The 13,955-nt window shown below is 38.7% G+C and overlaps 1 protein-coding gene across 5 annotated transcripts in view; it reads right to left on the reverse strand.

Moving 5' to 3' along the window:
- The window catches only part of Astn2 (astrotactin 2), a 997,088-nt gene that overhangs the window by 165,911 nt on the left and 817,222 nt on the right, over positions 1–13,955 (reverse strand). For all 5 annotated transcript variants that reach the window (XM_075947014.1, XM_075947013.1, XM_075947012.1 and 2 more), the window contains 2 exons: positions 6,414–6,547; positions 3,811–3,959 (listed from right to left, as the gene is read on the reverse strand). In XM_075947014.1, coding sequence (XP_075803129.1) covers positions 3,811–3,959; positions 6,414–6,547 — 283 coding nt within the window. The remainder of the gene's footprint in view (positions 1–3,810; positions 3,960–6,413; positions 6,548–13,955) is intronic.

The raw sequence follows: 13,955 nt of genomic DNA on the forward strand, positions 1-13,955 counted from the left end.
GCTCTGTAGTAGAGTTTGAAGTCAGGGATTGTGATGCATCCAGAAGTTCTTTTACTTTACAGGACTGTTTTTTCTCTTCTGGGGTTTTTGCTTTTCCATATGAAGTTGAGTACTGTTCTTTCAAGGTCTGAGGAATTTTGCTGGACATTGCATTGAATCTGTAGATTGCTTTTGGTAAGATTGCCATTTTTACTGTGTTAATTCTACCTACCCAAGAGCATGGGAGATCTTTCCACTTTCTGGTGTCTTCTTCAATTTCTTTCTTCAAAGATTTAAAGTTCTTGTCATACAAGTCTTCCACTTCCTTGGTTAAAGTCACTTAGAGATATTTTATGTTATTTGTGGCTATTGTGAAGGGTGTTGTTTCTCTGATTTCTTTTTCAGCCCTTTTATCATCTGTGTACAGGACAGCTACTAATATTTTATTGAGTTAATCTTGTATCAATGACCTCAACATAAAGCCAGCCACACCAAATCTTATAGAAGAGAAAATGGGATGTATACTTGAGTGCATTGCCACAGGAGACCACTTCCTAAATATAACTTCAGTAGCACAGACACTGAGAGAAACAATTAATAACAGGACACAGTCAATAAGACAAAACAATAGCCTACAGAATGGGAAAAGATCTTCACTAACCCTACATCAGACAGAGGTCTGATCTCCAAAATATACAGAGAACTCAAGAAATTGGACACCAAAAGAACACATAATCCAATAAAAAAAATGTTGTACAGACCTAAAAAGAGAACTCTAAACAGAGGAATCTATAATGGCTGAAAGGCACTTAAAGAAATGTTAAACATCCTTAGCCATCAGAGAAATGCAAAGCAAAACAACTCTGAGATTCTATCTTACACCTTTAAGAATGATCAAGTTCAAAAACACTGATGACAACTTGTGCTGGAGAGGTTGTGGGGTAAAGGGAACACTCCTGCATTGCTGGTGGGAATGCAGCTGGCACAGCCCCTTTGGAAGTCAGTATGGCAATTTCTCAGAAAATTAGGAAACAACCTTTCTCAAGACTCAGTAACACCATTTTTGGGTATATATCCAAAGGATGCTCAATCATGCCACAAGGACATGTGCTCAACTATATTGATAGCAGCATTGTTTATCATAGACAGAACCTGGAAACAATCTAAATGCCCTTCGACTGAAGAATGGATAAGGAAAATGTGGCACATTTACACAATGGAGTCCTACACAGCAGAAAAGAATTATGATATCTTGAATTTTGCAGGCAAATGGATGGAGCTAGAAAACATCATTTTGAGTGAGGTAATCCAGACTCAGAAAGACAGTTATCACATGTACTCACTCATAAGTAATTTTTAAACACAAAGCAAAGAAAACCAGCCCACAAATCACAATCCCAAGAACCTAGACAACAAAGAGGACACTAAGAGAGACATACATAGATCTAATCTACATGGGAAGTAGAAAACAACAAGATCTCCTAAGTAAATTGGGAGCATGAGGCTCTTGGTGGAGGGTTGTCAGAGGGAGGGCAGAGGCAGGGAGGAGAGCAGAGAAAAATGTAGAGCTCAATAAAAATCAATAATAATAAAAATACTAATGAAGAAATCCATAAGTAGTAAAAATTTAGAGAACAACTGACTATGGGTTCTCTGCTCCAAAAAAAAAAAGTATGTATATCACACTCCCTAGACCTAAGGATCTTGGAGCATCATAAAAGAGAAGGTAAAACGATGATACAGAGCCAGGGGATCAGGATGCCCCATGTAAAATAATGACCTATAAATGTCAGGGATCTACATGCATGAAACCTTAACAAATTTGTCTCCTAAACAATGGCAACACCATTTAATATTCCTATGTGAATGGACATATCTCACACAGCTCCACCTCTAGATGAATGCTATAGCCAATTAAAGGCTGCTAATAGAGCAAGAATAAGTTTTATCCAGGGACAATCTACTTGATGGATACTTAATACATACACATATAAATAATAGTAAATGGAATCAGCATGCTGTGTGTGTATGTGTCTGTATGTGTATATGTGTGTGTGAAAGAGAATAATAAAGAACAAAAGATCATGAAGTTAGGAGGGAGTGGGGAGGACATGACATAAATTGGAAGGTGTAAAATATAGGTTATAAATGAGGCAAATACAGTGCTCGTGTATGAAATTCTAAAAATCTACTAACAAAATAATTTTGAAAATGTAAAAAAATGATGCTCTTACTTAAGGCAAGACCCAAAACAATGGAACTGTCTCAGCTAGTAAATCAACAGAGAAGATATTCTGAGATCATAAAATTATTTAAAAGAAGATAGACAAGAAGTAAACATAAAATAATCAGTAAGGTTAAAGAAAACAATTAACAGAATGATAAACTAAAACCTAGCCAAACCAATTTTACAATAAATGCAATTGATCTAACCAACTAAATTTGACATATACAAAGTAAAAGGTGACAGCATTTGGGGATAAAAGGACAATTATATGCAAAAATACATGCAGCTCAAATTCCTGTAGGAACATAGATTTAAAGTTCCTAAGCACACTCAGTAGACTACTTATAAAAATATTAAGTAAATGAGTTTACTCCTGTCATTTACAACCTAGGCCTCACTATGTATATCATATTCTTCCCTTCTTGAATGTAATCAAAGAAAAAGTGGCTCACAAAGGAATGTTAGGGAGGCAAGAAAGAAGAAGAAGACAAAGGAGAAGAAGATGATGAAGGGGAAGAAGGAGGAGGAGAAAGAGGAGGAAAAGGAGAAGAAGAAGAAGAAGAGGAGGAGGAGGAGGAGGAGGAGGAGGAGGAGGAGGAGGAGGAGGAAGAGGAGGAGGAGGAGGAGGAGTCAGGAAGAAGAAGGTCCAAAACAAAAATGAAACAATTGTTTCTCTTTGTTATCTATTCATCCCACAAATACACAAATGTTGAATGTCATACTTTATGGTAGATGTTGAGAATTCAATTGATTTAAAAAATTTAAATCATTCCTCCTTCTTACATTTTTAATGTAACTGAATAACCAAGAACTTTTTAAAATTTTAATCTTTAAATTCTGGCTTTGTTCTCTGGTCTGTGGAGATGTCACTGGGTGAATATCCTTAGATTGACCTCAGTTTCATGCTCTATGAGACAAGTACAATGTACCAATCCCTTTAAATTTGGAGAAGTTTAGGGAGAGGCTGAATAGCATAGGTAGGTTACTGTGTGGTCAGAAAGCAAATGCTCTATCAGTTTCTGACTAGAAAAGCATAGTGCATGCCTGGAAGCCTCAACAAAGTGCAGAGCATAGATTCACGGTATAAGTAAAATCTTCTTTCCAATGCGAGGGAAATAGGAGAAAACAGAGTTAATGTTCTCAGTGAGAGCTGAATGGAGCTCACTTAAAATCCACATTCCTCAAAGTTCCTGCATGTTTACATCATATCTTGTTCTCTTCTACCCTAACGCGAGTTCATAAAGACTATCTCCATTACATCTCACCAGGACAGACAATTGATTAAATATTTTCAGTCCCAGAATAGTATATTTATGTACACATGTTTTCAAACTCAAGATCTGTAGGCTTTTTCACATAGAGAAAGATCAAATTCTCTTCAGAAGGAGTCAAATCATATACTATAGTGACTTCCAAGTCAGATGAGCTCTTTCTACCTTCAACTTTCTGCTGCTATTTAATCAAAATCACACAAAACTTCTCAGTGCCTTCTTAAGACAGTTGGCACCAAGTCCATAAAAAATTAGAAATTAGAAAATCTGGTTTTATCCCCTGTCACACTATTTCCCTCCCCTCTACCCAAAAAAAAAGGGGGATGTACTTACCTGTGTACAGGTCAGTGTCTGTGTATTCATCCACTTTCTTGTGCTGCAGAATGTAGTCAGAGACTTTGGTCCCGATTGCTGGCTGAACATCCATCCACTCTAGGGAAACTACAGTGCTGGAAGGCTCCACTGTGGGAGAAAGTCGTAACCTAATGGGGGAAATGACAAACAAGGTTGCTCAGTTGCCATTTTGTATAATTCAAGGCCCTAAACACTTGGAGAAACTTCATCTGAGGTTCAAATCATGATTCCATCTGCTACCACAACTTTACATGGCCTTAAAACTACTTTAGTTTTCAAGGATTCCGTGTCTTTTTCCACAAATCAGAGATACAAAAATCTCCTTTTAGGTCCGTGGGCAGCAGAGGAGAGGAGGGTGCCTGAACTGGCCTTGTTCCATAGCCACACTGATGAATAACACCTTCATCTGGGAATGAATGGAGATAGAGACAGAGATCCACATTGGAGCACTGGACTGAGCTCCCAAGGCCCAGATGAAGAGCATAAGAAGGGAGAACATGAGCAAGGAAGTCAGGACCATGAGGGGTCGGTCACCCACTGAAACGGTGGGGCTAATCTAATGGGAGCTCACCAAGGCCAGCTGGACTGAATCTGAACGAGCTTGTGATCAAACTGGACTCTGATTGTGGCTGACAATGAGTGTGGACTGAGAAGCCAATGATAATGACACCGGATTTTGATTCTACTGCATGTACTGGCTTTTTGGGAGCCTAGTCTGTTTGGAAGCACACCTTCCTAGACCTGGATGGAGGGGGATGGAGGGGAAGGCCTTGGACTTCCCACAGGGCAGGGCACCCTGACTTCTTTTAGGACTGGAGAGCGAGAGGGGTGGGGGAGTGAAGGGAGTTTGAGGGAAATGGGAGGATGGGAGGAGGTGGAAATTTTTAATAAATAAATAAATAAATGCAATACAATATTCAATAAATTAATCTATGTTTACAGTATGTGTTCAGTGAAAACTGGTTGGTGTTTGATTTATTTAAACTACAATTTCAATGCTGTTTCATTTTATAGAAATACATTGACAAGTACTAAACATAGGTACTTTCCATCTTTCTGTCAGTTCCTTTTGGTCCTGAATGAATCAGTCAACTTTTAAAACCCTTAAGTATCTCCAATTGGTACTTAACACAATCGAGAGAGACAGAGAGAGAGAGAGAGACAGACAGACAGACAGACAGAGAGAGAGAGAGAGAGAGAGAGAGACAGAGAGACAGAGAGAAAGAGAGAGAGAGAATTGGAATAAATTGCCCTGCAAAGCAATAAGAAAGAGAATTGTTGAATGTTGTAATTAGACTGGTCTTGTTGTAATTAGACTGTGTGTTTTCCTCATTTCACAAAGTAGCGAAAGTAAGGTCCCCAAAGTAAATTTTTTTTTTTGGTTTTTCCAGACAGGGTTTCTCTGTGGCTTTGGAGCCTGTCCTGTAACTAGCTCTGTAGACCAGGCTGGTCTCGAACTCACAGAGATCCGCCTGCCTCTGCCCTTTTACGGAGTAATATAACAAAACATGACAAGATCATCATGGTAACCTTGCCTACCTTAGGGTCAGATTCTTTCTTTGTACCTACTATACTCTACCATCTCTACAAGGACAGTATTATACTGTGGGTTCTCTTTCTCTACACAGATGTTTGTACCCACTATACTCTACCATCTCTACAAGGACAGTATTATACTGTGGGTTCTCTTTCTCTACACAGATGTTTTATGGCATTTTGGCTGCCAATTCAGGCTCCTGGCTATTCCTCCTTGTACCACCTCTTCATAAGCACATTTCTCCAAACAAGATGACTTTTCTTTGCTTCCTCAGACAAATGTCTGGTATCAGGTACTTCTATTATGCTGTTCAATCTACATAAAGATTTTTAGCACTTGTTACCTAGCTCACTGTTCCTGTTGTGACTCAAAAGTCCCTTCAATGGTATTTTCTTTATTAACTTCCCCTTATACCAATATCATGCCCATGAGTCTCCCCATGACCAAGTTTGTTTTTCTTTAGTTTTAATTTTTGCTTTAAACTATGTCTTACGTACTTTTAACAATATGTCTCTCCTACATTAATATCAGCCTCCTTCAGCTACAGTTAGCCTCTATCTTTGTCCTTGGTATTTTATTACCCAGGAACTGACACACAGAACATACATAGAATTAGTGTCTGAAAACTGAATAAAATAAGAGAGGTTGTATAGTTTTTTATCTCAGTAGCTGTGGAAGCCAAAGTAGGCATTAGCAAGGCCAGTCAGTTGCCCAGCAGAACAGTGCTTGGTGGGTAAGCACAGGAAGAAGAAATGGATGAGAAGACATCATTTTAAAACACCACACACACACACACACACACACACACACACACACACACACACCACCACCACCACCAACAACATACACTGCAAACTCAGTGTATGTGCCAATTTCTGATTCCAAGAACCTCTTCTTTCCCAAAGGAGAAGTGAAACACCAGATATTTTAATGATCTGGGTAAGTACCCTGAAACAAGAAAATCATAGGCTCATCTAATAGATAATACTAGAGTGTGAGCCAGTTGAAAGGGGGAGGCAAAGGAAGAGGGGCCATACATACTTACACCGGCTGTGGAAGCGGGCTGCAGTTGGGAAGCCCACTGGCATCGAAGGCACTAAGGTCACACCTGCACCAGTCGTCAATCACATCTCCTTTCCCAGAACACCAGTAGGAACTCATCAGTGCACTCTTGAAGGCCTGAAAGAGAGAATGACAGAAGGGTGACAGTTAGAGAGACAGCCAATAAAGTTGGTGATGGGCATGATGTTACCCCACCATAGTTTCCTGACACCTGCTCGCTTACACGTTGTGGCCTTATCATCCAGGCTCTCCCATCCCAAGATAGTCATTTCCTAGTGTCCAGAATAGTGGAGACATGGTGCTAGCAGCATGCTGGGAACTTCTCTTGATTCTGGCTCTTTATCTATTAACACAGATCCTCTTCACAATAATCCCACGTGGTAAATATTACTATTCTCATTTTACATATGGAAAACTGAAACACACTGAAAGTAATTGAAGTTCACAGGTTGCAAGTATCAGAACTTGGATCAAATCCCTGGCTCCCATCTTTGGTTACACCATCTTAAACAAACCAAGTCTCATCTGCTTCCTGCCCCAGAGCCTGTCCTACTAGAGATAGTGCATCTAAATATCTCACCGCCCTATGTAAAAATATGAAGCTTCCCACAGTCGTCAGGACTACATCTAAACTCCTTATTTAAGTTCTTGGCGTTCTCTCTAGATTCATCTCATACAAGTCTTAGAAACTTGAGTACACATGATTATCTATTTTCACGGAAGCACTAATTGTGCTCAGTAGTCAATTACTATCTATTAACTTAGGAGACAACAAACTACCTCTGCATAAGGCCATAAAGCAATCTCTGTCAACTTTGTGATCAGATAGTTTCTGTTATAATTACTTAATACCGCCTTCGTAGTATGCTAGCAGTGTCAACTATACTTTAAGTGAATAATATGTTACAAAAAAAGGACTTCATTGGCAATGCTAGTCAGTGGGGTAAAGTGAGTCCCATGGTCATGCTTTGCTTATCTTTCTTTTAAATGATGGTCACTGGTCTACTTAATTCTAATGTTTCTCATTTTCTTCTAAAAATATCCTCTTTTCAGCCTGAAATTCTCCATTTCATTGAACTCCAACTCAATATGTTTGGTTTTAAATAAGACTTTCCCTTAAACCTAAGACTAATCATGCTCTTTTGGACACCATGACACTAAGTCATTCGTATCATCATATCTCTGTATCTGTCATAAGCTTTAAATTCTAATCCTAATTGCTACCAAGCACAAAAGATAGACTGTCCTCCCAGGAGTGTTCTCCTAAGAACTACTGTGATTCAGTTAGTATTTAGTGAACAAATGAACAGTCACTTAAAAACTGATTGTTAATATCAGGTGGAAAAAAGAACTTAGAAGGAGTTTCCATCTCCCAAGGTATTACAGGCTCAGGTCTTTCCTGTGTTGGCTGCATTTCTCTTATATCTGTTTTGTATGAAATATACTAACAACATGGGTCTGGTGCTTGAGAAAATGCACTTCCTTTGCACTGACAGTTCACATCTTTGGGGAGAATGTGGGATCCAGCTTCTTAAAACTTAAGGTCTCCAGAAAATGTTCGTCTTTTGCTCTTTTGCCTGTATATGTTGGGCCAACCACAAGTGTTTTCTCTCCTTTTCTGTTACTTTGTCTGTGATTTACAATGGATTTTGCATATTACCTTATTACTCTGATGCCACGTTTTTATATTCTGCATTATTCAAAATACTCAGGAACAGAGTATTTGAATACAGCAAGTATGGGTTTTCCATCCTTAGCACCTCAGAAGCACATAGATCTCAGTCAGTGGTTCTCAGCCTTCCTAATTCTGTGACCCCTTAATACAGTTCCTCATGTTGTGGTGACCCTCAACCATAAAATTTTTATTACTGCTTCATAATTATAATTTTGCTATTATTATGAATCATAATGTAAATTTTTTGGAGACAGAGGTTTGTCAAAAATGTCATGACCCACGAGTGGAGAACCAAGAATCTAGAAGGAGGAGGTATACAACAAGAACGTTGTGTATAAGTCTCTATCCTACTTTTCCCAGAGACACAAACAGAAAACCTCCAATTAATCTTTCTAGTGTTTTTGCCAATATCTTCTACTAGAAATGAATGCATTAACCAATTTCTCCTGGGCATGAAAAAGAAGTATAATAAAAGCTAATGTTTATGTCTTGCCGAACTTCAGAGTCCAAAGTAAACAACAGCAGCAAAGAGCTAAAAATCAAAATAATCAAACAAAGAAAACAAATATCCATTGAAAATTTGGGTTGAGATCTGAACAAAAAATTATCAAAGGAAAAAAAACAGCAAAAAATATCTTCGCAAAGGGTTTATCATCCCTATCAATTAGAGAAACAGAAATCAAAAGGATTCCGAGATTTTGTTTTACCCCAGACACAATAACAAAACTCAACAAAGCAGCTGACAGCAAATACTGGGGAGGATGACAGAAAGGAAACCTTCAGTCACACTCCTGGTGGGGTTGCAAATTGGTCCCGCTCTAGAAATTAGTGCGGAAAACAATCAAAAGCTAAAAATAAATCTAATACATGTTCCAGCTATATTCCCAAAAGATTGGACATCCTACATCATAGATACTTGTTCAGCCAGGCTCACTGCCACTCCATTGACAAGATCTAGGAAATGGAAATAAACCTGAATGTCCTTCAACTGACAAATAACCAAAATGGGGTACATGTATGCAATGGAATACTATTCAAAAGTTAAAAAAATTAAAATCATGAAATATGAATATAAATGTAGAGCAAGTAGAGAAGATCATATTGAGTTAGGTAATGTAGACCCATAAAGACAGAGGTAGAGAAGATCATATTGAGTTAGGTAATGTAGACCCATAAAGACAGAGGTAGAGAAGATCATATTGAGTTAGGTAATGTAGACCCATAAAGACAAACAGCACATGGTTTCTTTCCTCTGGATTCTTAGCCTCCAGGGCTTGAGATGTCTGTCTACAACCTAGAGTAACTACAAACACCAAGGAAGCAAAAATGGGTTTATTGTGAGGGGCAGCAATAGAGGGGAATAACAGGAAGCAGGAATTGAAGAGGGAAATTAGGGAAGTGTGTGGGAGGATTTGACTGGGGAGCAGGGAGAAAAATACATAAGTAGAAGGAAGATAGGGGAACAGGAAGAATGCCTTAAAAAGTCATAATGATGACCCCAGCGAACACACTAACGAGGAAGGGAAAAGCTTACAGGTTCCCAAACCTAGACAAAGAACTAATGGCAAGTAGGGAATTTTGACAGTGGAGAAATGGTCTTCCCCAAGGAAGAACCACCCTAAAGTGGTTATCTAATACGAAGTGGTTAGCTCTATGATCATATATACAAAGGTAACATAATATAGACCAAGAAGGTTGTATTTCTGTTTTTAGAAGTGTGTGTGTGTGTGTGTACAACAACAATAAAAAATAGAAGGCCATTTATTAGAGAAAGAGCAAGGGCAAAGGTACATGAGAGGAAATGGAGGGAGAAAAGGAAAGGGGGAAATGATGCAATTATATTGTAATTTCAAAAAAATAAAGTATTTTTAAAATGTAATCTCATAACAGTTCTGAAAGCTATATAATACAACCTATATTTACAAATGAAAAGACTAGGAATCTGGGCATGAAGTAATTTTCCAAGACCACACAGCAAGAAAATGATGCAAGCAGAATGCAAGTCTATACTTCCATCACTTACAAAAGTGCAGCTCTTTTTGGTTCAAACATGAAAATCAGTGGGATTAGCTAGCAGGTTCAGTAAACTCAAACAGAACTAAAGGCTTAGTTACCACTGTAGTGAAACCTAGGACCATGGGAGAAAGTGACCCAGAAGGAGGTAATACTGTGCTGGGGTCCAGTGTGGACAGAGAACTTCCTGTTTTGTGTGTGTGAGCTTCTCTCTCTCTCTCTCTCTCTCTCTCTCTCTCTCTCTCTCTCTCTCTCTCTCTCCCTCCCTCCCTCCCTCCCTCTCTCTCTCTCGTCTATGTGTGTATACGTGTGTACGCACTTACATGTTCACATGCACACACACACACGTGAACACATGAGTGGTTTCTTTCATCAATAGGAAACTGAGCTTGTAGAAAACAAAACAGGAAATCTCCCTGGATTTGGTGAATTTCACCATCTAGGCAGTTTGGGGGAAGAAATCCTGCCTGTGAGTCTCCACATCCCCTGGCTGCTTCCCAGAATGCTGGGAACAGAACAGGGACTGGTTCAGTGGCCAGGCAAGCCCTGGAGAGAGCACAAACAGACACTGATAAAAGGCTGACATCAAACAGGGAGCTCTTGCAAGGCAGCAGGAGCCAGCACTGTGTCAGCACAGGATCACTCTGCCTTGCATCTTCAGTCCTTGCAACACTCCATCCACAGGCCAACTTGATCCCAGGGGAAGGGAATCATAGGATGTTCCAGTTTTACAGGACTTGGTCTGTTAATCATCTAATCTAATCCATTTACAGACACAGATACAGATACAGATACAGATACAGATACAGATACAGATACAGATACAGATACAGATACAGATACAGTGACCCAGAAAGCATAGCTTGTTACTGCAAGGTGACAGATCTTCTCGGTGATTAAAAAAAAATCATTTTTCTCCTTTAATTCATGCTCAAAATTACCCTCTGCAATGACTTTTCTATTGAAGAGCGTGAGTAAGGAAGGAGCATGAAAAATTGAAATCCATTGGAATTCTGTGCAGTTGAACATCCTAGGTCACCCAGAAAAATAAATGACAGGATTTCGTCCAAAATCTAATTTTAGCTTCTCTGTTTTGAATCATATGTTTATATGTTTGTGGGAGTGTGCTTGTACTGTGTGTGTGTGTGTGTGTGTGTGTGTGTGTGTGTGTGTTCAGAAATAAATGAGCATGTGTACTGGAGGCAATGTGACTCCTTGCTTTTGAGGGGATCAACTTTAGCATGGTCATTGGTTTTCATAACAAAGAAGGGTTGAATTTCCAGAACTCATAAATGCTTCCAAGTTCAAGCTAATTAGTTAGTAAACCAAGTTGAGCAGGAGAAGAAAAGCAGCCACAGAAATGTTAAGCAATCAAAATAAACTAGGATTTATTTCTAACACTATTGTTACTTTCTTATTTGAACTTGCATAAGTGATTCTTCTTGTTAAGCTTCAATTTCCCCATGTGCAAAACGAAGGGAACAATGATACATTATTGGTGATTTAATTAAATTCAGTAAAAATCACTAAACTTCTTATACCTTACCACTTACTGGCTAAAATTTAAGAAAGGGCTGAACAAGACCCAGTGGCTAACTTCAAAGGACTCATGGTTTAATGGTAAAGACAACACAGAGGGAATTAAAATGACTATGGTTCAAATGTTGTGAATTCATGTACACAGGAGGCTGTGGGAAGACAAAGAAAAGGCCTTTCCAACTTTAAAGCTGACAATGCCTTAGGAATCTTAAACTCTAAGTAAACAATCTGTGTTTCATTAAGATATTTAGTACAATGTACACAGAATGCCATTAAGTTCATGAATTAAATTCCACTTTCTGTACTTCCAATGGCTGTATTTTTATGACTGCATTTTTACAATAGAAATTTGTATTTGTTGTTGACAACAAGTGAGTTATTTTTGATGTTGAGAGGATTATGTAAGACTCCAGAGTGAGACCTGCCCCGTCCGGCCTTGCTCATGCACTGTATTATCTGTATAGTAAGATGCTTGGTCCCGAGGCTGCCCAGGTCTTGCCAAATAAGGAAGGGAAAAGTTTAATAAGACAAAACAATCTGTTATCTTCCCATCCTGTGCCTCCATTTCACTGCCTAGTGCAGTAACTGACACATACTATAAATCAGTAGGTGTTTGTTGAATTGATTTAAAATTTTATGTGGAATGTTGAAGGAAATGAACCAAATCAAAAACAGGAAAAGAAAAGAAACTGTTTGTGGCCCTCTTCTTCCCAAAGAATGTTTGTATCATGCAAGACAGTTCAGTGTCTACATCCAAAGGTGAGGGTCAGTCTGAGCATTTTTCTTTATTTCAAACCAATCTCCCTTCATTGGTCCCATGAATATCTCCCCTAGTTAGGTAGTCATGCCTCTTCTATAGGCAATAGTCGCAGCTTCTGGACTAGATTCCAAGCTACAAATTCACATTCTGCTTCACATTCTCTCAGAACTCGCGAAGTATCACTAATGCCCCTGTCTTCTTGCTTGAACCTCTTCAAAATTCCTACTATTTTCTAGTTAAAGCCCCTCCTAAAGAACTTGAGATTCAGCATCACCTGTGTCTCTTCTTTTGCCCATTTCCTATTGCTCACACTCTGTGATCCAAAGCATCCCACTTCATAGGGAAATGCACTCTTTCATAGCCACGAGCATTTTCTTGGCCCATCCCCTACATCTTCTTCTCTGCTAAAGTGAAAAAAGATAACTTTGTTCAATTGAAGATACTTTGACACATTTTCTTTCTTCTACTTTCTCTCATTTAAATTTTATAAATTTCCTATCCCATTACAATTTGATCATCTACTATTGTTCTCACCAGATAGTGAAATCTTTTATTCAAAGTCATAAATATGAGTAATCTATATGTCCCCAGCTCTAAAATAAAAAGAACTAGACAGGCAGAGGGCTCCAAGATAAATATTAAATGGCATAGAATTGGAATAGACTCTCTCTGTCAAGAACTAAACTGAAGATAAAGATCCACTGTGAATGTGGGTGGCACCACACATGAATTCGGGTTCCAAACTGAAGAAAAGTGGAAGGAGCAGAATACTTGCATTCACTTCTTTCTTCTTCTTCTTCACTGAAGATACAATGTGACAAAGTACCTCTTGTTACACCACTGTGCCTCTCAACCATAATGAACTGCTACCCTTCAAACTGTGAGCCCAAATAAATATCTCCTGATTTAAACTGCTCTTGTTGAGTATTTTTGTCACAAAAATAAGAAAACTAATCAATACAGAAAACTGGTCCCAAGGGTCACTGCTGTGACAAATTTAGCATTTGACTTTTTAAGTCGTTAGAGTTGGTTTGTGGTGAAATTTTTAAAGTTCTAGCCTGTTTTCTGCAGAAGTCTTAAAATGCTGTAACAAAGCTTAATGGACCATTCTGATAGGAGTCAGGAAGACCACAGTGCCGAGAATGATGTGGGAATGGTCTTAAGTGGTAATGGAGTCCACATGACTTTGGTGATATCCACAGAAAAAAGCTGCAAGCATGGAGTGCCTCAGACCTGGGGAAAGGCTGTGTGCGCTGCCAGTGCCAAAACTGGTGTGTGGGTACCCTGACTTGTTAGTGCCCAGATGATGCCAGTAAGAGCTTTGGTGTTAATATCACTTCTCCACCATAATAGACTTTATCCCTGCCAACTAGGAACCAAATAAATACCTTCTTCTTTCAGACACTTGTGTTAGATATTTTGTCACAGCAAAGAGAAATGTAACTAAGAGAGTCTAATTAATCTAGTTAATGGAAGGACTAATTAATTAGTAAAGCCATTTAAAGGTGGCTTATATGCTATAAAACTTACAAAGTTAG

Source organism: Microtus pennsylvanicus, chromosome 13, assembly GCF_037038515.1.
Source record: "Microtus pennsylvanicus isolate mMicPen1 chromosome 13, mMicPen1.hap1, whole genome shotgun sequence".
Taxonomy (NCBI): Eukaryota; Metazoa; Chordata; class Mammalia; order Rodentia; family Cricetidae; genus Microtus; species Microtus pennsylvanicus.